At 42.2% G+C, this 27,472-nt stretch overlaps 1 protein-coding gene across 12 annotated transcripts in view; it reads right to left on the minus strand.

Moving 5' to 3' along the window:
- Ppp1r9a (protein phosphatase 1 regulatory subunit 9A) overlaps positions 1-27,472 on the minus strand; it is a 308,576-nt gene that overhangs the window by 53,430 nt on the left and 227,674 nt on the right. For all 12 annotated transcript variants that reach the window (XR_007588950.1, XM_050123822.1, XM_050123832.1 and 9 more), the window contains 2 exons: positions 13,763-13,918; positions 976-1,029 (listed from right to left, as the gene is read on the minus strand). Coding sequence is in view for 11 of the 12 variants with exons in the window: in XM_050123822.1 (XP_049979779.1) it covers positions 976-1,029; positions 13,763-13,918 (210 nt within the window). In the remaining variant the exon portion in view is untranslated. The remainder of the gene's footprint in view (positions 1-975; positions 1,030-13,762; positions 13,919-27,472) is intronic.

A 27,472-nucleotide genomic window follows, 5' to 3' on the forward strand; every position in this document is an offset into this window, starting at 1 on the left:
GAAACATTCATAGCAGCTGTTTATGTGCCAGTCACTGCTAACGGAGAACTTAAAGTCACAGTGTGAAGCTGGCACCATGAAGGATGGATAAAGACGCTTTGACTAAAGAGTTTCAGAGAATGCATTAACCAAAGGAGCCCGGCTGAGTCACCCCCTCTAAAACACACGGGATCCAAAACAAGCATTTACTCTGAGTGAGAAAACAGATCAATAGTCATGGGGATAATTTTTATCTTAATTTTAAAGAAATCATGGAAGCAATACAGAATAGTTTGAAAGAAACTGAAAAATACTTTTAAATCTCTGAAAATATACATTTGTTAGAGCTGAACACAATAGCTAGAACTGTATCTCGTACAAGAATTTTACAGTTTTCTTTGATGTCTTGTTTCATAAAGATAAAATATAGTCTATTAATACTTTTCTCCCTTAACAAATTTAAATAAAGCAAGCTAAGTATGTCTCAAGATTTCCAGCCATTCCTGGATCTAAATCAATTACACAGTGTCATAAAGTGAGTTTATAATATTTAATTCTTAGACATGGGAAACGTTTTTGTAAAAAGCAATTAATGTGCCACATTAAAACAATACATTTCTTCTATATATTAGCTAAAAATAAATCAATCTATTTATTATAAGGTAAATTATATAAATGATATTTTATATACCAGCTAGCATTTAAAAATTAGTACATATTTCAGATGCTTGAGCCATTAAAAATATTATTTTTGAAGAAATTTCAGAGAGAATATGCATAAGTATGAATCTATTTAAGACATTAAGTTCTATGTGGCTTTCGCTCAGGTGAGTGCGGTGTGCTTGCTCTCCCGGAAGTTCTTTCTGTTTGTGTACTCAATGGTGGAAATGAAACTCTCATGTGAGCGTGCTCTCAGTGCACAGGAGCACACCCGTTTGTCCGCGGAGTATCCAGAACTCAAAGAGCACAATTCAAACACCACGGAGCGGTGCTTACCTTGGTCTTCAATTTTTGAATCTCTGCTTCTGTAACTGCATGTTTGATTTGCAACTGAAAATTGAAAAGAAAAAAATCTCAACTAAGAGTGTTTCTATATTTTTAAAGACTCAGCAGCGAGAAGAATACCGTTTGACACAATAAAAGCCTAGGAACCTGCTGCAATGCAGCAGGCTGTAAATTACAATGTCTAGCGTGTAAAATGACTCACTGGGTGCACACTAATTAAACACAGGGTTTATGGCTCGCAGTCCCTAACATCCGATTAAGTTACCAGTTTAATTGCTCACAGGCCAAAGAAAATAAAACCCATTTCTTGAACTCTGTGGCTCTTCCTTTATGATCTGAGCATCCCGGAGCTGTTTCTTGCTGAAAGGCTTGAGCCTGTCAACAGGCCTGGCACAGCGTGACGATGCAGTCCCACATCTTGCGGAAAGGTGGCGCTGTGGTTCTGTCAGTCTCACATTCCGCAGTGGCTCTGCTGCAGAGGAAGGAGGTTACGCGGTGGCTCTGAGAAATCTCTGCGTTTGTTTTTCCTCCTCCTTCTTTTCAAAAGAAGGAAAGGTACAGATTCAGATTTATGCCCTCCAAAATATCTACCTGTATGAAGACTCCAACCTCAAAGGGCATTTTCTACACCATAATAGTCGCCTTTGCCATTTGTTTGCGTTGCTTCCCCTCCCCCCACGCGGTTTTCTTTGTAAGAACGGATCTTCAATGCGTCATTCATTTCTTTAGGACTCAACGCCCTCCCTGAACTTAAGGAAAACAGTTTTTGGCTCACGATTTGTTCTCTGAAGTCCCTGGGAAAGGAATTCCCAGTTCTCCCCGTGTTAGAGGTTAAAACAGGTTCACCAGTCGTATTTTGCCAGCTAGAGAGTCTGGGAGGGGGGGTCACTCTGCAACTAACACTGGTACACCCTATGTGGCACCCTGCCTTTTTTGTTTGTTTGTTTGTTTTGTTTTGGTGCAGAGTACTTTGGAATTAGAACTGTCCAGGAAGGACTGTAATCTTATGACTACAACCAAGTAAATTTAATGCATTTTACCAGTCAGCCAAGGAATAGCTGAAGGAAGGGCCTTGAATTACAATGGGAAGAAACCTTTGCTGCCAACAGCACCTCCTAAATGGTTCCTCTCTGGGTCTGTGGCATGTATGACCTGCTGGGGACACAGGAGAAGGGATCATAAGGGAAAGGAGGAAGAATCAAAAGAGCATGGCCGAAACATCCAGCATCCAACTGACAACAGTCAGCCTGCAATTGCCAGGCATGGAGCCCCAAGGTTCTCCTCAGAGCTTTGTCTGCCCTGCTAAGGACAATGCCGGCAGCTCAGCTGTGGAGGGTGACCCTGACACTTTTAAAAAGGACTGAAGACCACCCTCTCTGAACTGAGATGGCCAGAGGTCTGCATCTCTTGATTTCATACCATTGGTCTAGTGGTCTGACTCACTTAGCAGATGCCAGGGTGTGAGCGTGCCCTGGAAGGAAACCACACCAACCTAATGTTCCCAGTGACAATTCTGTGGAAGGCCATTTCTTCTCCCCAGGAATCCTGGTCTAGATAGGTCTTCCAGATGCTGACAGTGCTGGGACACCCAGGCTCAATACCTACAGGGTCCGCCTTCTATCTATGAGCCCACAGTGAGCACAATGACCTAGAGTCTTCATGCTCACAATTTGGGGAAACTGAGGCTCAGAGAAAACAATCAACCTGTCTAGTTAAAAAAAGAAATCAACGCTAAATTAGTCTGGGTTTTGATCTTGTGCCATTTCTCTTAAAAACTGGAGATGAACTTTATAATCATCTATGCAGGAGGGGCTCTATGTAAGCCGCTGTGAAGGGAACATGTCCTCTCTCCAACGAAGTCATGCTAACCTCTCCTGCCAGTAAGAACTAACATCACAGAAGGGCAGAAGTGCTTACACGTTGAAGGTATTCTTTATATACAGCATGGAGACAGATATAGAACTACAAGGAATTATATTGAGAGATATTATACTGTTCGACAGTAAATGAAATTTACATGCTTGGATCACTGTTTTCCATCCATCACGGACATGAGTAGCTACTCTCTGCTGTTTAAAACATATTAATATGAAAAGTCAGGCGGCTCAAATTCATCATGTTTGTCATGTGCATGTGATGTGCAGCAGGAACACTGTGTAACCGCTCACCGGCACTGCTGTCCCATGTGACCATTCTTACCGGGACACTAAAGGAGATAATCCATATAAGGCATTCAAAGCACAGTGGCTGAGTAAGAGTTATCAATACAGTCAGCCAGGACCAGGGAGAATCATCTAAATCACTTCCCACTTAACCGTGTCAAACGACCCCTGCAGTCCTATACTCAGATAGCAGAGGCTGGAGGATTGCTGCAAGTTCAAGGCGAGTCTGGTCTACATAGCCAGTTCAAGGCCATGAAAAACACCACAGTGGCATCAGAAAAAGAGACAAAAGGCATTAACTGGCATATACAAAGTCACTCCTGAAATAATCCCTGGCTCTAGCCATGTGCTCTGCAGTGGACACTGTGTTATGGGTGGTGCACACACAAAGTTCCTCCTGAAATCAACCGTTCTAGCCAAGGGTCATCTCTACAGTGGACACTGTGCTACGGGTGTGTAACATGGTGGGCCAGGCCTGCTTGTTGTTGTTGGTTTTTATCCGGCCCAGTACCCCACAGCTGTTTAGCCCCAAAGAAAATCACACATAGGTCTCCATAAATTATAAGCTGATTGGCCCATTAGCTCTAGCCTCTCACTGGCTAACTCTCACATCTTGATTAGCCCATTTTTCTGATCTATGTTAGCCATGTGGCTCAGTACCTTTTTCAGTGGGGCAGATCACATCCTGCTGTTTCGGTGGTCTGGGCAGGAGTGGGAGGAATCAACTTCTTCCTTCCCAGAATTCTCCTGTTCTCCTTGCATCATTTCTACTTTCTGTCTGGTTTTCCCACCTATACTTCCTGCATGGCCAATCAACATTTATTTAAAACATGATTGACAGACTACAGACAATTCTCCCACACCATGGGTGAGTGCCAGACACCGTTTTCTTGATGATGGACTCAATGCATATGGCTTCACATGTCGTGGGACTTTAGAATTCTTTGCTCATTACCACTTGTGACCTCTGCCAGTTTCTCATCTGCACCTCAGTTTTCCAAATGAAAACCGAGAGGACTAGATGGGGAGAGCCCCCACCAGCACCCACAGACTTCCACATTGGGCAGCTATGGGTAAAAAAAAAAATGGGCCAGCTATATTAGCAATGATCAGAGTTCAGAGATTCATATCACAAGCACCTTCTCCTTATGAGGTACATACTAGGCCAGTACCTCAAACTGTGGATGAATCTAAGGAGAAATAGGAAGTAGCCCATACTAGTTTCTGATGTGGATGCCCATCTGTATATGTGTTGCACTTACTGGGTAATGAATAAAGTTGTTTCAGCCAGTGGCTTAGCAGAGTAAAGCCAGGTGGAAAATCCAAGCAGAGAACCAGAGAAAAAGAAGGCAGAGTTAAGCAGATGCCAGCCAGCTGCTGAGGAAAGATGACATGTAGAGAATGTTGTACTGCCACGGCCATGTGGCAATACATAGACTAATAGAAATGTGTTAACACGTAACAGCTAGCTAGAAATACGCCTGAGTCATTGGCCAAGCAGTGTTGTAATTAAAAAGTGTCTGAGTTTTTATTCAGGTACGAGCAGCAGGGAAACGAAAGCAGTTTCTGTTTACAGGTCTCTAGTTAGCTTGAAGTTCTTCTCACCAAACAGGAAAGAGAGAGGGCTGAGCCGATTAGCAATGAGGTGGCCTCAACCAGTGAGAGCTTAGTGTTAGGAAAACTAGTAAATTCTTCAGATCCAGAATGAAACGTACAAATCTGGATATCATTCAAAAGATAAACAATAACTCTACTGTAAGGTTTCCTAGTTGATACAGGCCTGAAATTACAGATATGCAGTTATTTTAATCCTGGGAGCAATACACCTTTCAAGGAATTTTTATATATCCATCCCTATTAGTAGGAAAGAAATAAAAATATACAAGTTGAACCTTTTCAATTTGCACAGTAGAACACTGTACAAAAGACTTTAAATAGGATAGCTAATAATTGTCAAAGTCACAGTTGTGCTAATATAGGATTTTTTTTTTGTTTTTTTGAGACAGGGTTTCTCCGGAACTAGCTCTTGTAAACCAGGCTGGCCTCGAACTCCCAGAGATCGCTTGCCTCTGCCTCCTGAATGCTGGGATTAAAGGCGTGCGCCACCACTGCCCAGCTTTAGGATTTTTTTTTTTTTTTTACATTATTAGAAACCTGCTTGCTTTTCTTCAGCCCCCTATATACTGCAAATGGCTCTGGGAGGAGGTGGTCAGGTCCTGTTCAATTCAGATGAGAAAGACGCTGAGCAACGTCACTCTGCATCTTGCAGCTTCCCCGGGAGCACAGGGTGCAAGACACCAACCCCAAGCCTGGCTTCTCTGCTTCTGCCCAGCAGCTTGCCTCACTTGTTTCCTCAAGGCATGCATTTCTCTTTCAATCTTATAAAAATCTCAAGGTGCACGTGATCGTCGCTGCCCTAGATGGGAATCATGACTCTGACTGGGCAGTCTCTGAGGATCCTGACAAGGAATGTACACTGATAATGCTACCAGCATCTGGGGAGCTGAGCAGGTGGCTCAGTGGCTGAGGTGCTATGCTAGGAGGACCTGAGGGAGGGCCTGCAGCAGCTGTGCACAAGACCAAGAGCTCTATGTACACGTGCCAATGACTCTGGCTGGGGAAACAAGAGGATCCAGGGCTTTCTGGCCAGCCAAACAATGAAGAGGACAGTCACAGAGAAAGGCATCCATTGCTGACCTGACCTCCATATCATTCATGAGTGCACATCCCAATACACACAGGGAATCTGGCCTCCATATGGTGCATGAGTGAGCACCCCAATACGTATAGAGAATAAACATAAAAAAGAAAAGAAACTTAGAATATGTTCATTATTAAACTAATATTAAGTTAGTGAAACTGTATGCCCGGTCCATAGTCATGGAGGCCACAAGAACACGGCAATCTCCCTTTGAGGTATCTATGTGTGACTTCCGGAGCCCACTTTCTGCAGCTGATGCTGCAGGCATTCAAAGATCTTGCTCCTGGGTGGCTCCATTAGCATTTTCCTCCTATAACTAGGCCAGAGAGTCTTGGTCTTTATCTCTTGTATCCAAATTAGCCGGGACTGCCAGGAGACGCCTGTTTCACAGGAAAGACCAATGCACCGTGCCAAGGGGTGAGGGAACTAGGCAAACGCAGTGTGACTAGTAGACGGTGGAGCTTTCTTCCTCTCCGTGCTTCTCCAGAAGACTGCAGGCTCGTGTCAACTGTGAGCCCAAGTTCTGCCATCCTCTTGTCAGCTCTAGCACGGACACGGCCAGCGTCCGCCCTGGGCTCTCAGCTGACGTAAATGTACAATTCTCCACGGAGCAGGAAGCCTCACTTCACATTCCATAGGCGTACTGCTGTGTGGGGGCTGTTTATTGCTTTCAATAAGATGCAAGTGGAGTGTGCACATCTGTAATCGAATCAAAATGTCCACATATGAGCACCAGAGATGGGCAGCTGAAGGCAGAAAGCAACTCAGCTTCAACTGCTGCACTCTACTTAGCCAATGCAGGCATGGATGACACTTTTGGAAGTGAAGAACACTATCTTTGCAGGGTTCTAGAACTTTTTCTACTCAGATAAGCCCAGATTCTCTGTTCTCGCTGCCCAGGGGTGGCAATGCCTGGCATCTGCGCAGAGCTCCATGAGATGGCTTCAGCACCCCACGGATTCTTAGCTCTCCGTTTTTGCACTGGACTGAGGTCTGTACTGTCCACAGTGAAGTGGGCTCCATAGAAGGAGCTGGGGTATTTCTCCCAAAATATGATGCTATTAAAATGAAGCGGTGGCAAATCTTTGCCATTTTTGCTCAAGGCTTCATGGTGTCTCTCTATCAACAAAAGTGGATTTTATTTTCAGGAAACTACATATGCAAAACAAGCTGGAATTGCTTGCTGGGCAGGGACCAAAGTGGGGGCAGCTCTCCAACACGGCCACTCCGGGTTGGTTCTCAGAATGTGGGTACTAATGAGGAAAGTGTTGGTTACTTCGGACAGCTAGCTGTTACGGCTTCTTTAAAAACAAACATCTGTTTACTACTGAGGAGGTAACAATCACAGCTCCCCACTTGCTAATGAAACTTCCATAAAGATGGCTTTATTTATTCTCCAGGGTATTTATAACTTTCTAGTTTATTTTTTCACATACTTAAAATCAAACACTCCACCCTCAGACTGGCTTTCCCTAAAGAGGAAGGCAGATTCGTTCTCACTGGTGCGGGCAATCTTGGCTCTCAAGCAGTGCCGGGGTGAGCCTGAGTCCCATAGAGAAAGCACCCACTCTGAAGCAGCCTCTCTGCTTCCCACCTGGGAAGTCAGTCTGAAAAAAACTCTCAGCCCAAATGGCAGAAACTAAAAACAAAACAAAACAACTGTTCCCTGACTATATAGTATGCAGGAACAGAAATTAGATCTATTTAGTGGCTGGAGAGCTCCTTGGAAGTGTTTTGCTTGCTAGCCTACCTTCAGATTTAGTGAGAGACCCTGCCTCAAGGGAACAGCAGGGGAAGTGAGATAGCAGGACACTGGACATCCTCTGGCTTCTGTGTGAACATGTGTGTCTGGGCATACATGTGTGTACATACCACATATACACTCACACACAAGCAAAACAAATCTAAACAAACAAAACTCAAAATCAGAAAAGAAAAATCTTATCTCAACTTAAACTAATAGTGAAAATAAGGTACCAGAAAGTGAGCAGGGAGCTTCATCTGATGTCAGGACACTCTCCACTACTGACCTGGCTACTGGAGAACCAGTCTACTTTCCTGCTGGAGAATGCAGACTCAGGGCAGCTGTCTGAGCAGAGAGAAGGCAGGAGGTACTGACTTGCTGCACACCAGTAGACACGAGAGAGCCACACCTTTTAGGATGCCCAATACGGTCTGGTTTTTCTTCACTTGCCTTGGAATGAAACAGCAAGCTTTGGGTTTGCAGTTATCAACTATTCACCTGATGAAATTATGGATCTCACTTTGAGACTTCAGAGTGAGGGAAAGGACAATTAACGTTCATGTGTCCATAGGAAAAGGTATCTTAAAATTATTCCTGGAGACACCAGGAGAAGAGAGAGTAAAGAGTAATACATAAAAGAAAAACATGGAAGAAGCTGACTATTTTATGAAAGCAGATCACACAGCCAGGGGTGCAGCCCCAAGGGAGTCGCAGTTAAAGTCAAATCTAAGGACACAAAGCAGACGACAGCACTCTGGGCTCAGACGTGGGGAAGGGGGTAAATGAAACCCCCGAAAACCAAGACATTCTGATGACTATTTTCAGAAACCACCAAAACAGAGACTTCTAGTGGACTTCAGCATGAACAGAACAGCGTAAAGTCAAAGCTACCGCATTGGAAGAGGGAGTCCAGCTGGAGCCTAGCAGCAGAGCGCTGGCTGCCCTCACCCAGTGCTCAGGTAAGGGATATTAGAAAAGAAATAGTGCTACAATGCCTACTTCTAAGAAATTGTGGCAAAAACTAGACTCAGGCTGAAGAGAAGAGAAACACCCAAATCTGGACTCATATTAGACCTTTTGTTCAAAATGTGCTTAAAGCAAGGAAGCTGACCAGACAACATTTTCAGTTAAAAACTAATGAAAAAAATGTCAAGCCTAGCCAATTATCACAGTGTTACAATAATTAGGACATAATTCTTGGTATGAAAAACTCACAAATACAAACACCTAATAAATTACTCAGAGATACTCTCTGAGAAATTAAAAATTAAAAAAAATTAGAAAATAATACTTTTAAAGGAAAAAAGGAAGAGCATAATTATTTACAAATATATTATAAAGCTACTTTAAATCTTTTAAAAGTGTAACAAATTTCTTAAAATTCAAGATTTTATCAAACATCTTCATACACTGAATGCAAATGGTATTTTTGCTCTTAATTTTTGAAATGATGAAAAGAGAATATATTTTAAAGCCTTAAAGATAACCTATATTAACAGCCAACAAATATAAAAGAAACATAAAGCATAAAATTATTTAAGCATAGTAATAAACACCTTGAGTAACTATTATAGTAAATTCAAACTGAAAAAATTATCTTAGTAATAATCTTAGATACAGAGTCTAACATTGTATATTTTTTACATTCCAATAAAAGAAAATGTTTCAACTGGCTTTGTTAGATGTAGGTAAACACTTGGTACTACAACAAAAGTTGTCAAATATTAACATCAAAGTATAAACTAAAAGAAAAAGGAAATCATTGCTAAATTTCATGTGCTTCTAATATAACATCGAAATAGACAAAAATAATATGGAGGTATAATTAACTATAAATCATATAAATTACAGGGTTTGAGAAAAATGAATAAGGATTCAGAACACTTAAAACATCAATTTAGTCACAAACACCCATATTAATCTACAATAAAAGCATCATTTTTCAAAAAAAATTGGTTGAAAAACACAGTATCTGATCACAATTCAATAAAATGATTAATAAAGTTACAGATTCAAAACCATTGTTCCAGTTATGTAAGTCAAAATGAAAATAAAACAAAGAGAGTGGAAATCACAGACTATTTCCAAAGTGACGCCAGCGAGAATGCTAACCAAGTGGGAGCCGGCAAAAGGCGCAGTTCTGAGGGTCGGGTCTAACTGCCTGCCCATGGCAATGACACAGTACGACAACCAACTAAGCACACGAACCAATAAACACGCCCCAGGAGAGTAGATGATAGTATTAATAAATACATCAAGGCGAGCATGGCTGAATTAGGTAGTGGGAACTTTCTGTTGGGTTTGCACAGCAAACTAACAAAGCTCTGTCCTTCCTCTCCTGAAAGCAATTTGGATCTATATGCTTCAGGCCACCATTCATTAATCTAAAAAAATAAAAAATAAAAAGAAGGAAGGGAGGGAGGGAGGGAGAAAGGAAGGAAGGAAGGGAGGAAGGAAGGAAGGCTGGTTGTGAATGAATTCTTAAAAACAGAACACATGGGGGTTCTGATATTGCAAAGGTCAAGACCTGCAGCGGAGGAATGCCAGCTACCAGGAAGGAGCCAGTCTGTAATTGGTCCTCACCTTTCCCACACAACCCTGCTAAGTGCACACCTGGGGGAAAATCAGGCTAGCAGGCTCCACACCCTGAAGCTGTGACCTCCTGACTGCTAATTTAACTTCTGGGCCACGTGACAGGAACCTCTGGCGCGCTGACGGTAGGAAGGGAGCCACAGCAACAGGAGTAAATGAACCCTGCAAAAGTGTCTCATCATAGTAAGGGCGGAGGGAGCTGGAGACAACCCCACTGTAACAAGCAGACTTGTCAGCATCCCCAGCTAAGACTCCTGAAACACAAGACAGGTGGCCACAGAAGAGTTCACAGGTAATATGCTAGAGTTATCATTTTGCTAATGATTACTGATACTGATCTACTTTCCATATTATACTTAAAATTGACTCAAACTACTGGGAAAGTAAAATAAAAAAATAACATTCAGGCAACAGATAAAAATTTGATATTTATGATGACAGGTAGGAAAAAAGAAAAAGGAATATAACTATCAAGCCAAGAGGGCAAAATTTCTAACAGGCATTTAAAGAAAACATAAACGGACGATAATCACTAATAAAGTCACATAAAGACTCCCATAATAATGTATTTAACAGTGAGGTTGGGAACTAGGCTGCTGACAGAAAACACATTTGAATAAAAGTATACAGAATGGATAAAAATAAACAAACTCAGATGCTATGAAGGGAATGTCAGGCAAAAGAAACCTGGTGATGAGTTTTACTATTAACCAAAATAGAACTGGGGCAAAGTAAATAAATAGGATAGGGTAACAATGCTGACTGTAAGTGCAGCTAATAAGAAAGTTAAGATACATAAAACTATAAGTGACAGGATTATAAGGATGGATAAAGGGCAGTTGCTGACTTTAACATGGAGACCTTTCAGAAACTGGCAGATCAGTGGACTTAGCTGTGGGGGAATAAGATTTTCAGGTGTGTGACTTTTGTTTATGCTGCATTTATTTAACTCTGAAGCTGTGTTACTGTGTCTGTATAAAACACCAATGGACAGGAGTAAGGAAGGTTGGGCTAGCAGGCAGAGAGGATAAATAACAGGGGAACTCTGGGAGAAGAGAGAATGAAGAACAAGTCAACAAGGAGAGGAGGACATGGGTCAGCCACCCAGCCAGTCATGGAGTAAGAAGGAAGGAAAGGTTACAGATGCAGAGAAGGGTAAAAGCCCAGAGGCAAAAGGTAGTCAGGATAATTTAAGAAAAGCTGGCAAGAAACAAGCCAAGCTAAGGCCAGGCATTCAGAACTAAGAATAAGCCTCCATGTGTGATGTACTTGAGAGCTAGATGAGAGTAAAACACACCACAAGAGTCAGCTACGGAAGGAGAGGGCTGACCAACCCTACTGCTTCTGCTCATTTCCTGGAGCACCAGGTTCTGGGAGAGAGGGAGCCAGAGCCTCTAGCTGTGTGCACACTGGTGAGCGCACCAGGCTCCGATAGCTAACTCTAAACCAGAATCACAGGGCCCTCGTTAAATCCCATGGGACGCAAGACAAAACAAAATCAGAGTACAGAGAAGATTACTGTAAGGAATAAGGAGACAGGAAGAGTCTTTGGAAAATCAGGAGTCACGGGTGGGGAAAGTGACAGATGCATTACAGACACACATGAAATTATCACAGAAAAAAATTCACAAGAAATTTCAAATGAATGAAGAACTTTTTCCATAAAATGCACAAAACTCAATATGACAGAATTTCAGGATCAGCACTCCCTATCTTCAGAAACGATTAAGCCCCTTCAGGCAGGTCGTGTTTGACACAGGAAGTCTCTCCCTCACACTGAGGCTAGCAAAGTCTCTGTAACAGTTTTTAGTTATGTCAGTCATTTCTTCCATTGCCTACAGCTGGGGAGTCAGGCAACAGTAAAGGGTGTGCGCAATTCTGAGGGTTTGGAGAAAACACTCTAAGCACATATTGTTATAAACTTGAATTAAAAGAGTATTAGCATAAGAAAGATGTCATTTGCCCACAAATCAACTTACTAATTTGAGTACAATAAAATAAAAGGGAATTAATAAAGTGACCCGTTTCCTTGAATGAGATGAGACTAAAGTAACTTTACAGAGAAAAGCTGGCCTGGAGATGCACAGATCAGCGGTAGACACAGGGCTAACGTCAATGGCCCTAGGTGCGACTTCCCAGTACCAGTGAATGCTCAGCCTCAAAGGAGGCCTCTCAATCCCCCCTCCCCACACAGGTCTCAGGGAACAGTGAGGAATAAGGGGTAAAGAGAACACAAGAGCCAGAGGAATGTTGTAAAATGCTGTCACCGGCAGATGACACAGCCATTAAGACCAGGTCAGTCAACACTCCAGCAGGCAGCACTAACTGGAACCTGTGTTTCCTCAGGCCCCCAAGGAAACGACAAGCAGGAAGGACGGGGTGATAGTCCTGGGTGGGATCTGAGGGTAACGGGAGGGGTGAACTGGGTGGCTAGGATCAAGGTATATAGTGTACATGCATGAAATTGTTAGAGAAAATAAACAGAAGGAAAGTTAAGATGGATCTTCTTTACTAGCCACTGGCGCTAACGTCTGAAGAAAATGGCAAAGCCTTCTGAGCAAAGGAAACAACCCTTAATCAATGTGCTGACCATGGTGTCAATTACGTGAAGAAATCAAGTCAGGCGCACTATACAATGAATTCTCAGTACATGCCTGATGCCAATTAGTGAGTATTTAACTGCTAACTAACTGGCAAGAACTGTGCAAACACAGAGGGCACAATCTGCTGAACAATCATGATCATAGAATCAAATTGGAAAACATAGCTGGCCTAAAGTAAGACTGGGTAAGGTAGTCACAGCTTGTGGCTTTGCCAAAGCAACAAAATGGATATTTTTAAAGTAATTAAGAGAATCCCTCAACACCAGACTTGGGGGAGAAAAATCTATCTGGTTCTCTATCTGCACACTAAGGGTCAATCCGGGCCTTTCTTGGACAGTCCCAAGACTAGCCTAGCAGACTCCCTTGCCTGGGCGTGGCTGAAGATTCAGCAGGAGGAAGACAGTGGGCAGGATAGGTGATCATCACCCTTAACCTCGATGCAATTTTCGGCAGGGCTGCATCTTGCAAAGCCGCGGGTATCGAATGGATTCTTTGGGGTAGAGGAAGGTGATGACTTCCTGTTGTCACCGTTCCTTGGTGGTTATATTATCTGTTCAAGGTCTGTTCACTGAACTCTTCAATGGAACCCTTTGGGCACGTTATTCTTATTAGAAATCAGTCTACTTCAGGAAAACAAAGAAAAACAGCTTTCTAGAGAAATAACTGCACTAGAAGAAAGAGAGTATGGCCACATGCCAACGGATCTGTAAAAGTGAAAAATATACATTGTAACCTGGATGTGTCCCGAAATGACGCCCAAAGTTACAAACTACTACTGTGACAGGTGACAAACATCAAAATTGGTGATAGTAGAATGCAATCTGCTAACATTGTACTCTCATATTTAAGACTCAGACAATGTTCTTGACAAACTTTAGTCAGGAAACAGATGATTCTTGGTTCATTCCACAAATAAAAACACATTTAACCATTCAAGGAGCAGGCACAAGCAAACGCTGTGCAGGCCAGAGCTCACCTCTTTGAACTTGTGACTGAGCTTGTTCGTGTCCAGGTCTGATGGGGAGAACATGTCCTCATTCTCAGGGAGCTCAAAGACTTCAATGGCCATGTCACCGCCAGGAAGAGTGGGCCCGACCTCCTCCTCCTCTTCATCAGTAGCATATTCTCCAGTCTGAAAGGCAGAGGATTTCAGAAATACAGCTCTCCTTATCCTACACGGAGTTGTTATTAAAACAATCATTTTTGTAAGAGAAAAGCATGTCACCAAATGTCAAGAGTGTTAATGTTTAAATCAAGCATGCCTCATGCGCCCAATGTTATACACAAATGTTAGTGCAGAGACCCAAACTACCGCAGAGACGTGCAATGAACAGTGGACAGCATCAGCAGTGAGAGCTGCTTCTCACTCGAAGTATCTGACAGTTTTACTAAATACAATCACATTGCTAAGGAGATAATTGCTTTATTACGTCTGTTTATGTGTGTGTATACATGGGAGGGCACATACACGCTACAGCACATATGCAGAGTCTGAGAGCACTCTATGGGAGAACGTTCTCTGCTTCCATTATGGGCGTTCCAGGGATTGAACTCAGGTCATCAGGCTTGGTGCCACACACTTTTGTCTACTGAGCCATCTCAACAGCCTCGGAAACAAGTAAGGCCTTTAAATTCCTACTTCCTAAGCCATCTACTATCAGGAGCAAGGAGGAAGGGACCAGAGGTCAAAGATTTACAGAGTCGGCAACCTTAGCAAATAAACTTCCATCACTCCAGAGTCCGACCACGCATGTTCTGTTTGCTAATGACAGAGGCATGAGCTGGTGAAGGACAAACCCAGGCCTTCTAACCATACAAGGGCCACATTATACCTGCAGAGGACTCCAATGAAACCATCTTGTCACATCTTAGTCAGTCACCTAAGTTTTTAGATTTCTAGCTTTTTCTTGGAGAGCCAAAGATCTGTTCACACTCTAAGACCATCTCTGCTGTGGTGGCCAGCTGAGATGGGGCATTCATACCCTAGCTCACACCTTCATTAACTAGTGTGCTGCTCTTAGCTTGCTCCTCTCGAAGGCCAGGAGAACCCTGTAGTTATTTGAGTTCATGACCTATGAAATAAATGTATGTCTCTGTCACGAACTTCCTCAACATTATTGGAAAGTAACTCCACTTGGCAGCACCAGGGTATGAGGCTATAATTCAAAATAATTGCCTGACATCTTTACCTTATGTAATTTAAGGATAAATCACAGATTCCATGGGTTAAAAAGACCAAATTCATATAATTCATCCCTGCTCCTTCAGGAGGTAGCTTTTTCAACACAGAAAGTGCAGATATGAATTCCCATTGCCTTCAAGCAAGCCTTCATACACAATGGGGTGATGGATTCCTTTGATTAAGCAGCCTCCGCTCTGTGCATTGCTCGTCCTGTATTGCTCGCCCTGCCACTGTGGGAGATGGGTCTTTACCTTGGCAATGAAGGAACTCTGATCATTCGCCTCCAAGTGATCCTTCCTAGTCAGGAAGGCCAGCATTCAATTGCCTTCAGACGTCTCTTTTCCACACAAAATAATTGCACTTTGTCAGCAGTACAAATTTCTTTCTCTCTAAACATCATGGCTGTGCTCTGATTTCTTTCCTAGAGCCTCAGCATTTCTTTAGCCATGGATCCGAGAAGTGGACAATGTCTACTAAGACACCTGTGAGTCAGTGACGCGGACAAACTGCCTCAGTACCTGCTGGACCCTTCTTCCTCACACACGGACTATTAACATGGAGACCACAACCTCATGGCATTTGTCTAAAGAAATAAGGTTAAAATTTTTCATGTAAAAACAGCAGTTTTAAAACCAGCCACAGGAAAGCTGGGTCCCTTCTCTTCCTTTCTCATTCAAGTAAATTAAAGACATCTTAACTGGAAGGAAAAGAGGTTAGTATGAGTGACTCATTCCTTTGAACATGCTAGAAGTTTAGGATTCTTTAGACACTTGTTTCAAAAGGCAGGTCTAACCTGTGCCTACCGCCCAGGCTTCATGAGGACAACTATATAAATGGCCAATGCAAAATCATAAGCTTAAACTATTATGCATTTTCTTTTGAGATTTCTATTAACTCAATTTCATGTATTTTGAGCACGAACCTTGTAGACTACAGTGTCATGTTACAATGGCACAAGACATTCTTGGGTCAACTTTAAGTACTATTCCAAGTATCTTTGACACTACCCAATGGAACACAACGATGGTTTTAGGTAGCTACTAAGACACTCTTCATCAGAATCAAAAGTGTAAGCAATTCTTACTTCTGAGAATAGTTCTGGCCTTGTCTATGATATCCCTCATCATAATTATCTCTGCAAAAATATGTTAAGATTTCTACATGCTTATTTTGTACGCTTTTTTAAAAATTGTATTCTTATATGCATGGGTTTCAGGTCTGCTGTAAGTGGAGTCACAGACAGCTGTGAGCTGCCATGAGGGTGCAGAGGACCCAGGTCCTCTGGAGGAGCTGTCAGAGCTCTTAAGCACTGAGCCATCTCTCCAGCCCCAGAATTCCAGTTTCTTTTATTTTTGATTTCCCCAGGTTCCTTTCTTCCATAAATCCAAATCACTCCCAGCTCTCCTGGAATTGTAACTCTTTCCCCCTTTCCAGTTACTAGTGCTCTCTCTTTCCCACCGGGCTTATACGCGTCCCGAAGCCAAAGTATGTCTTTCCGTGTCTTGAGTCCCCTTTATTGCCCTGAGTCTTATTTTTTTTAAGCCCTGGAGAGTGTGTGGCTTGTAAAAATATGGAATTCTCTCTCACCAACCATGTGCAATTCCTACTGTTGGGAACTTTGAATGCTACAGAACACCATAAACATCTGGACGGAGAAAGCTATGTTTAGCAGACAAAGAATAATACACTTTCCTGACTCCTTTATCTTTATTGAAAATCTTAATGATTTTTATGGTTACCCTGCAAAAAAATAAATGCTATGGAACAAAAGATTAGCATCATGTTGTAAACCTCGAGGCAAGGCCAAACCCACTCTTTGCAGAGAAAGAGGAACAATGTCTTACATACCACCTCTCCCCACCCAAAAAAGCGCCACGAAAGCTTCCTGCTACCACCTATCTCCCTGGTAGCCAGCTTCCTGCCTACTGATCAAATTTAAACTCTTTAAAACAACTGGATTCTTGGCATTCTTCTCACTGTGTAATCTACTTTAGATGTGGCAAGGGCAGTTCTCAGTAACTGAGAAACGGTGAACATCCTTCCCTATGTTCTGTTTATCTTGTTCATAATTCCTTTTTCTTTTTCATGGTCTCATGATAAGTTGTGGAATAAAGAATCCTACTTTAGAAACTTAATGTTTGTCCAGCAATATGCAATCAACAGCTAGATGACATGGGTCTGAATACGCCATCTAAATTTGAATAAACAGACTCAGAGATTTCACCCAAGGGCCATCAGTTAAGTTGAAACTATTACCTAACAGATCCCTGAAACCAGCATTCCTCCTTGTATGCGCTGCCATTACCAATCTACAGAAACAAAACCTTGGCAGGGCAGAAAATAACAAGAATATACTTCTTCAACATTTCTTCAAATGTAAAGTTTCCCAGTATGAGCCTGCCGTGTTGAGAGCTACCATTCACAGTTCTGATTATCATTAAATTCATTTTGAAGTTGTGTACATGTGTCTGCTGGGATCCAAAGTTCTGGTCTTTGCTTTTCCTTGTAGTATGCTTATCCTGATCAAGCACAAAAGAAAAAAAAAGAGGAGTTCCCTTTGGGAGGACAGGGAAGCAGGAGCAGCAATGGCTGGGGATTATAAAAGAGGGATCACTGAAAAATCCAACATTTTTTTTTCTCTGAAGTCTTAGGCATGTCCAGCACAGTGACAAATCTTCTCCTGGGCTCAAGAACCTGCTGACTGTTGCTTCATGCTTTCTTTCTAAAAAAAAAAAAAAAAAAAAAAAAAACACAGCCAGAATATATAATCACTAAAAGTTAGAAAGGATGAAAATGACTTCCGCAAGGGAAGAAAGGTGCCAGATTCCCCTAGTTTCTGTTGTCAGCCTTCCCTTGCTCTTCTCACACTTTATTTTATGACCTCTGGCCTCACTCTTCCCCAAATATTCTTCCATCACTGCTTCTCCCACTTTCTCAAGACATGAATGCTTCAGGCCATAGAGATTTTATTACATGACAATGATAAAGAGGAGTGCCCCGTCAGGGTACACCTCTGGGTAAACATAGCTTCTGCTTGCTAGGAAGAAAAGCATTCAGACAAACTGAGCCTTGAGCACACACTAGAGACGCAGGCATCAGCCTATGTCTTACTGAAGGAACAGAAACTACCCAAATGTAGCAAGACAGTGAAGCAGGCTCCATAAAAGGATCATAGTTGTGTGGTCACGTACATATGGATTCAAATGCTGGTTTTGAGATTTTGCAAGTGAACTTCCAGACCAAAATTTCGGTTGTTTCATGTGTCAAGTGAAAAACAAAGAAAGCAAACAAACAAACAAAAAACAAAACAAAACAAAAAAAAAAAAAACAGTTCCTTGCCAGGACAAGGGCGTCACTGTTAAATTACAGGGTGCCTAAAAAGCGTTTTACAGAAAGGTACGCACATGATAGATGGTGACAATAGCTGGTCGTTGTCATTGCTGTTGTTGGGACCAGTGCTGCAGTGGTGACACTCTCCGTGAAGTCTCACCAAGCCTGTATCTGGCAGCCAGACGACACTAAGCATTTCTCTTGTAGGATTCCTTAGGTCTCCACACATGCATCTTTTGCCAGGACTCTGACATAAACCATTCCTTTCCTAAACCGGTTCCTTCCTCCTGCTGCAGTATGAATCTGTTAATACCAAACTCAAAAGCCCTGTGTCTCAGCATGTCTCATTACACCCTCCCACCTGTCAGCCTGGTCAAAGACACATGTGCACTCACATCAGAGTATCCTGTAGCTGTGGCCAGTAAGACTCCCTCCTCTTCCCTATGCCCCAGTGCACACCTTCATCTCTCAGAACACTCTCAGTCACATCTGCCTTTTCCCATCAACTGGAACTTCCTCAACTGTGCCAGGTACCATTTATCCCTCTAATCCCAGAGGCCAGTGACTGTTTGGCATCTAGTAGGCCCTGAACAAATGTTTGCTGAATAAATTAAGGCAGTTGTGGTCACATCTGCACACCATGGCAGAGTCTGATTTTCCTGTTAATCTCAGCTTCCCACTATGAAATACAGTTAAGCACAGCTGCAGCTGAGGTCTTAATGGCCCTACTGGGGATTTTTCTTGTTAGGTTCAACCATTTGCAGTAATTTTTGTTGTAGCAATGTTTACTCTGGTAAATTCTGGAACACTAAACAGTGTTAATCATAAAAATAGCCCAAAATATGCGGTCTGTGGGAATTTTTTTGCTGGATTTGAATTCAGATATATATATGTGTATGTATGTGTGTGTGTGTATATATATATATATATATATATATATATATCAGACTCACTTCTGAGATGAAATAGTAGAGAACTTTCTCTGCAGAGCAGACCTCAGATGAGACACTGATGCTCACAATTCTCCATCCAGTGGGATTTTAACAAAAGCAAATTCGGAACATAAAAATCCCCCACAAAGGCATCTCTTTCCCCATGTTGGGCCAGTGACTTCTGTGTGGCCTGGTTTTGTAACACTGGGCCACTTAAGACTCCGGACGTTATCTGCAGAGCTGGGAAACACTTTCTTCAGCGACTGTTGTGAGAATATACAACAGCGACACATTCAAAGTTATACCACTGCCAAGAATACACTCAGAGCCTGTGAGTACCTGCTCATTTCTCTAGGACAGCCACAGAGAAGAACAGGAAGAACATGCCACTGGGACTGGAGAGAGAGGGTCTCTAGAAGAGATAGCTTGCATCTCTTGTGGTCTATCTTGCCGAGAATAGGTTACAGTTTCCAATGTCTTAGGCTATTGAGGACTTGGGGAAATACACACATGCGATACTGGCCTGTGATGTGTCTTCACAACTCCTCATTTACTTGGTCATTCAAAATGCATCAGTGTTTTTCCTTTTTTTTTTTTTTTTTTTTGTTTTAACTATGTAGTGATATTTGTTCCAGTTAACAGTTCTGGAAGAGCAAAGTTAAGGCACCACCTATGATAATGGTCTCCTCAGTGGCCAGAGATATAAGCTGGTGAACAGTGGCACACGGAGAGCCTGAGACAGAGGCAGACTCTGTAGGTGATGCCCATGCGCTGGGGACATGCAGATGTGCGCCGCTGATTACATGTTCATCGTGTCGCAGTCTTGGCTTCTGGGAATGTTTCTTGCTTTTTATACCATTCTTACCACTTAAGTCTCCACAGATAGAAACGTACTTTAAAGGTCTGTTTTTATTATTGTAAAATAAGTGTGTGTGTGTGTGTGTGTTTGGGGTTATGAGCACATTACTGTGGAGGCCCTTGGAGGCTAAAGGCATCAGATTCTCCTTGGAGTTCTAAGTGGCCATGAGCCACTCACATGGGTGCTGAGAACTGAACCTGGATCCTCTACTAAAGCAGGAAGAGGTCTTAGCTATGAGCCATGGCTCAAGCCCTCAGAGAAACATTTAAAATTAATACCTACATTACTCATCTAGTCCCGAGTCCCCAGCTTTCAAGAGCTCAGTTCATTTTACTCTTGACAAATTATAATTCTAGCAATTTTAACTAAAGGTCTGGAAATAAAATCTCTTCCATCTACTCAAATTCAGGATTCCTTTCTTAGGTATTTTCTGTTAATTTTCTTAGCTCATTAATTGGCATTGGATTTTTATGTTTTCCTTAAAGTCTTTATCTTCCAGAAATAGAAGGCATACTCAAAACCAGGGTAACTATTTCCTGCAAGAGTGTCTCCATGGTAAAGCGACTCCCAGAGCCCCTGCTTCCTCTGCTCTCCTGGAATCCTTCCTCTCCAGTGTGAACTGAGCCTAGCTACTCAGCTGAAGCTAAACACAAGGGAAGTAACTACGTTAGTTACAGGAAGTGTGGCTTCTCTTTTGTCCTCTTGCTTTCTCTGAGTTCTTAGTAGTGGGAAGCAGGAATCCATCTTGAGAGCAGGAAGAGGCCACATTACAAGGTAGCGAGATGTCTGGCCACTGGCCAGCAGGAACAGGGGTCTGCCAACAGTCACATGAAAGAGCATGGGGTGGCTCCTCTGCATCCTGTCAGCAGCTGCGAGGGAGTCTGGACACAGACCCTTTCCCAGCTGAGCACTTAGATGACCACAGCTCTGGCTGACACCTTGCTGATGGCCTTGGGACAGATGTGGGCTTAGAAAGATCCAGATGAACTGACTCAGAGTGTATTGCAGAAATATTTATTGGGGGGAAGGGGGTACACATAAGAAGGGGGGCTGCCAGCAAGTCAGGGAAAGTAATAGGGATGTGGCTTTGGAAATGGGCAACGGGCAAAGGCTAGACAGATTCTGGAGGATGGATTTGTCTAGATTGCCCTAAACTGACTGTTATAGGAAACCTGGAACACAGGGTTGCTAACATGACCGAGTGTTCAAAAACAGCATCAGCTATCTAGGAAACGGGAGCATGTCAGCAGGGGAGTTCCATGGCATCGGGGTGATGCCTGCCTGCCTGTTCTCCTATTAAACAGGAAGGAAACAAGATGTGACGGCTTTAAAAGCCTGCAATTAAGTTTAGAATTAAGAGATGGCAGCCAAACCTAAGGTCAAATTCACGAACGGCTTGCCGAACCGAGTTCTCAAGTGGAGGCTAGTTCACTGGGCTTCTGCCTTAGGAAACGCCAATTTGAAGCCCTGTCCACAGGCAAGGTTGCCACTGCCCTACAAGAGGCACCATTTCTATTCATTCTAAGGCTGTAGACTTTTACTGAACAGTTTGCTCCCAGGGCCTGTGCAGAAGGGATCTAGGAGGAAGCAGTCTTTCACACTCTCCAACACACCTGTGGCCACACTGCTCAAACTGACCAGAAGACACGAGAAGGGGATCCGCTAAGTCTAAGAGCATGGACTTCTGTGGACAGGATTCCAAGACACAGAACACCCCAACCTACAGTACTGACACCATGCATACCCCACTGACCCCCAATAAACAAATCTGCAAACCTTCAGGATTACCGTAGAAATCTGTTGTACTGACATTCTTATTTGTCCTAAGTCAAAAATCCAGGTAGATCAGGGAGCACCAGTAAATGGATAGACGGGGTTTCAACACATGCAGTCTAGAGGCCAGAGACCCTTCCTGTCCACAATAATGGCAGCAGGCTGGAAGCAGCTGACAGGAAAGCCCTTCAGGACCAAGGAGGCACCAGTGATGCCATCTAATTGAACAACTGCATGTGGGCATAACTGCCCACAGAGTGCATTAAATCCTGAGTTCTCCCTCAGGAATTCTCCAAGTAAGCAAGGGTAGCAGCATTTTGGAAGGAATCTCCAGCCACCTGAAGGCTATAAGACCTAAACACGCAAAACTGCATCTCCTTCAAGTGACTACTATCACCATGGAGCCAGGTGAGACGGTGAGTTTTGAGCCAGCATCCACAGAACTAGGATGTTTAAATATCCCTCTCCTCCAAACTCCCCAGTAAACCCAGGGTCCATGTGGACTGTCAGGAGTAGGCATCTTAGAGCAGTGGAGGCCAAGATGGAGGGGAGGAGCTAACAGGATTATGGAGGCAGAAAGCAATCCATGTCCTTCACAAGGCATTCTTGGTGCTTAGTGTGGATTCGTGCTAACACTGTGATTCACAGACCACCCAACACACTTTCAAAGGCAGTCCGTAACGGCTGGCATCATCACCTACCCAGCTAGGTCTCTGGCTCAGCAGTCCTAACGCTGACTCCACATAGGAACTGGAAGGGATTTCTAGCTGGGGAACCTGCTACTGCACTGTCGTGGTAATGGTTCTCATCGTTTCATTTTGATGTGAGGAGTGGGTTGCTGACAAGGGGGATGAGGTCAAGAGCTTTTCCTTCTTTACTGGCAGTTGGGGTCCAAAGATCTACCTCTGAGTTTCCATTGGCGTCTGCCTTAGATAAATCTCCCCAACAGGCCTAACATTCCAACCCCAGCTGTGTGTGTGTGTGTGTGTGTGTGTGTGTGTGTGTGTGTGTGTGTGTAAAATCAAGACAGTGTTTCTCTGTGTAGCCTTAGCTGTCCTGGAACTTGCTTTGTAGATTGGACTGGACTTGAACTCACAAAGATATGCCTGCCTCTGCTCCCATGTGCTGGGATTGAAGGTGTGTGCACCACCATGCCAGGCCCAACATTCCTTTCTAACAGTTAACATCCATACAAAGATGTCTGGTTAGAAGATAAATCTAAAATTGCAAGGCAGACCTAATAGACTGCAGGAGAAACAGGGTCGGTGGGCAACCCAATGATGCTACTTTTTCTTATCCTTTGACTTATCATCTGCCCTGTGGACAGGCCTCTCAAGATTCCCTAAGAGTCAAACCACAATGATTGAAATTTCCCCCCTGTGCATATAGGTATATGTTTTTGTAAATATTGTCACCTCAAGGTCAGAACCTTCCTCTAAGCCTGCATGTTTGTCTATAATAGTTGAAGCAACCATCAATTTATTCTGGTCGTTCAGCTCTTTACTTACTAAAGGCAAAAAGAAGATGAACACATGACTCTTGCACAGGTAGGTACAGAAGGATATTAGCTCTGAACACACTGATGCAAATCTTTTATACAGAGCAGTAAGAATGGTTTGTTGCTCTGGAGGGAAAGGCTATCTTTCTTGCACAGTCCTGGCCAACAATTAAAGAGACAATACAAAGGGCAGCCATAGAACTGCCACAAAAATGTGACAGCTCAGCAAATTATTTCCTGATTCTTAGATTTAAAGCAAAAAAAAAAAAAAAAAAGAAAGAAAGAAAGAAAAAAGGAAAAGAAAAAGAAAAAATGCGAAATTCAATTGATTTTTAAAAGACTGAAACAGTATTGTTCAATTTAATGGGAAAGCCTCTAGAAGGTCAAGTAATCAGGTAAGAAAGTTCCAGTGCTTCTACTTCCACAGGGATTTGACCGTCTCCACCTCCTACACCTCTGGTCTACAGGTAAAGGATGTCACTTCTTGAACAACCCTTGCCTTGTCACAGTTTCTTCTGCAACAGAACACAGACAACAAAATCAGCCTGGAAGTAGAAAAGTAAGAGCAGAAACCTGCAGCTCACACTTCCATCCTCGAAATCCTCACGGTAAAAGCTCTTACACTATGGCCGCGGGACTCTTTACCGGCTGCCTGGAAAACAGCTTCAATTCTGTACAATGTTTATATAGTTTTCACAGGAAACAGCACGCTTCTTGTGACACAAAAGTATGTGATCCAGGATGCAGTCTCCTTAATGATGAATGCTACTTGTCTTTACATTTCCGATAAATATCTACGACACAAAGACACAACCCGTGATCTTTTGTTTTCCCACCGAGATCTTGCAGCAACCAGTCAACAGCCAAAGCCGACCTCTGTAATTCACATGTCACACTGCAATTTCAAACTGGCAGTCTTCCTTCAGTTTCACTTTACTTGCCCAGGAAACAATGAGATATTTATTCTGATGCCAGTAAAACTGTGGGAAGAGTTGAGAGATTTGTGCTTTCTTGAATTTTTAATCTGCAGATGTGGACAGCTGGTTACAAGAGGGGTACATGCTACTATTACTTTAATAATTCTGTAGCATACAATGACTAGAATCTCAGAAAATATGTTTGTATTAAAGTTGATTTATACAATTGCAAGAACTATAGCAGACTATCAATTAAAAAATTACAGCTGCACAAAGTATAAACACCCCAGTGCAATCAATGCAATTTTTATATATAATGTACACACATACTAATGACAAAACCTTCATGTTCTTCTCTCCTTCTAGAGGGAATATTTATGCTTTGTGGAAACTGTTCTTCAGTGTTCCTCTAAACTTTAAGAAGTATAACCCAGGATCTGATAGCATCCAGCAGCTTCCTATACCCCACCCCCAGAGCTAGACCTACACACACACCTTGAATTAGTGGCTCTGATGCTGGAAAAGGATATTTGTATTTTTCAAGAAGTACCAATACTGCTGGACATGGTCCTATCACTTGTAATGTTGAGTAGGGAGACATTCCTTAGTTCAAGGCCAGCCTGATCTACATGTTTGGTTCCAAGAAAGCCTAGGCTACAGAGTGAGACCTGTCTTTAAAATAAACCAAATAATAATAATAAAAGAGATACAGTATTAAGCTATTTTTCTAAGTACTCAAATACTAAGAACTATGTTATATTCATTTTATATGCACATAATTGTTAAATAGAAGATATTGAATCTGATGGATTTCTTTTCCTAAGTCCAAGCTGACAATATACGGACAATGAATAGTGGCATAACCACAGTTACTGAGCTAACTCTTATTCAAGGGGAGCGGCATGTCTATGCCTGTGGGTGAGCGTCCTTGACTCCTCATGAGTCACCAGCCTCAGTGCAGAATTTTGTTAGACTATTATCATTCTTGTCATTGTTTGCTTTTAGTTTTACTACATTTTTGTTTAAGCAACATATCATTATTTTGTCAGATCTTTATAATAGTTGGAATCACACTGCATTTTTCCGTGCCTCTGTACCCAGTAGGACAATTCAGACTGCACTAGTTGCAAGTTGCTGATACGACGCTCACACACTGCTAACCTGTATGAATAGGCCACACTATATTTATGCATGCTCATGTTAACAGAGATATCGGACGTCTTCTATTTTCCTGCTATAAGACTGTGTTACATAAATTATGAATCACGTGTTTGACATTTTTATTTTACTAACATGTTGAACAAAAGAAAGAAATTTGGGATAAATTTTGTTTGACAGTAACAATGTCTTTCCAAAGTGACTGAGTCAACAAATTTTCCTCTGTGCACAGAACAAGAGTTCCCCTTACTTCTCATCTTCCTTGAACTTAAAATATCTAACTTATTTCAGGTCTCAGATGGTATTCACTTTGGTTTTCAATTTCCACTTCCTGGCTGCCAGCAACAGCGTTGGTTATCATCTGCCACCAGGGCTTCTTTTGTGGCATGTCTGCTCAAGCCAGGGCCCCACAGGTGGTCTCTTACTACTGAGTCAATTACTATTTTCAATACTTTCTTTTAGTTCCTGACCTTCCATTGCACTTCCTTTAAAGTGTTCATTCCATAAATGTAAGTTCCTAATTATAATATTGCCCCCCTTTCAATCCTTTCCTTTATGGAACTTCCCTTTTTCAAACTAAAGACATATCAACACCCTCCCTTGTCTTCTCCTCTTTAGTTTTACTTCTCATATTTGATTGGCCAATCCATCTGCAATGGAATGTATGGAATGAAATGGGAGTTCAACCTCTTTTCTTTCTCCAATTGACTGATGTGCTTCTGTCGATCACTTCCTCAGCTCGTATAGACTATCTATGCTAATAGCTGCATCTCGATTTCTCACTAATCTGCCTGCCCATTGGCTCTGCTGTATAAATTACAGCAATCTAAAAATAACAATTGTTTGAGGCATTGATAGGGCTGTCTTACTGCATTCTTCTTTCATATGCATTTTAACAACTGCTTACAAAAGCCACTGAAAACAGCTTTAGGGTTTCACTAGAACCCACACCAATTTGTAGAAAATGGACTCAACGTAGCTCGGAGTCTTTCAATCTACAGATAAAATTTCTTTGCGTTTTATACACTTGATTTAACATATTTCAATAAAAATTGATTGCCCCTTTGAGGACCTTCCATACCCTTTATTTCTTAATATCTAGTAATGTGATGTTTAAATTTTACAATTTTCTCCTTATTTGTAGACATTCAAATACATGCTATATTTTAATAGCCCATATTCAGAAAATGTACTAAAACCTTGCATTATTGTAAAAATAGGTGCTTTTCAAGTTTTCTAACTAGACAGTCTCATTATCTGGGACTGGTACCAGTTTTACTTCTTTGCCAATTTATTTCTTCCCTTCTTGCTTTGTAGCACACTGTCAGGTATTCTAAAGAGGTCGATTTTGAACTGTTAAACTACACACATTCCTGGCTACACCCAATCAGGATGTGCAAACTCTGATGTATATTGTCAGATATGGTTTGATGACATTCTGCTTAAGTGGTTTTGCATAATTTTAATTTAATTTAAAGTTTTATTTCTCATCATTAGGTTTTGTGACCAAGGTTGTAACTAACTAGTTCACTATCTCACACTCCTCAGATTTTATCACATTTCTGACACCAAAGCCGTGTGACTGTTATTCTATGTCTGAAGACAGAACTTCTGGGGCATTTGCTATGCCTGGTAATGATCTACCTCATCTTTCTTGCACTTCTTTTTTCTCCCTACTTCCTTATATGTCCACACCCCTTCCCACCTTCCTTTCTCTCCTCCTCTGCAGCTGTTTGTTACTCATAGTGTTTTCTTTCCCTTGTAGTTTATACTTTGAAACTGTAAATTCTTATTTCGCAAAAAACAACCTTTAGGCTTTAATTTGAAGTGAACACACCCAAGAAATGATGTGCTTGTACTTCTTGTGAAATTCAGCACATATTTAAACTGCTTTGGTGATAATTTCTCACATAAGATGTTTTCTTCCTTGCTACTTAGGAATAAGCTCTATCACTGATTTTCCACAGGGTAGATTTATTTCCATCTACAGAGTTGCCCGTGGTATTCCAGCTGAACGATGAAGTTCTCCGATTAGCC

Source organism: Alexandromys fortis, unplaced genomic scaffold (genome assembly GCF_014885135.2).
Source record: "Alexandromys fortis isolate MF-2015 unplaced genomic scaffold, M_Fortis_MF-2015_v1.1 scaffold_214, whole genome shotgun sequence".
Lineage (NCBI taxonomy): Eukaryota > Metazoa > Chordata > Mammalia > Rodentia > Cricetidae > Alexandromys > Alexandromys fortis.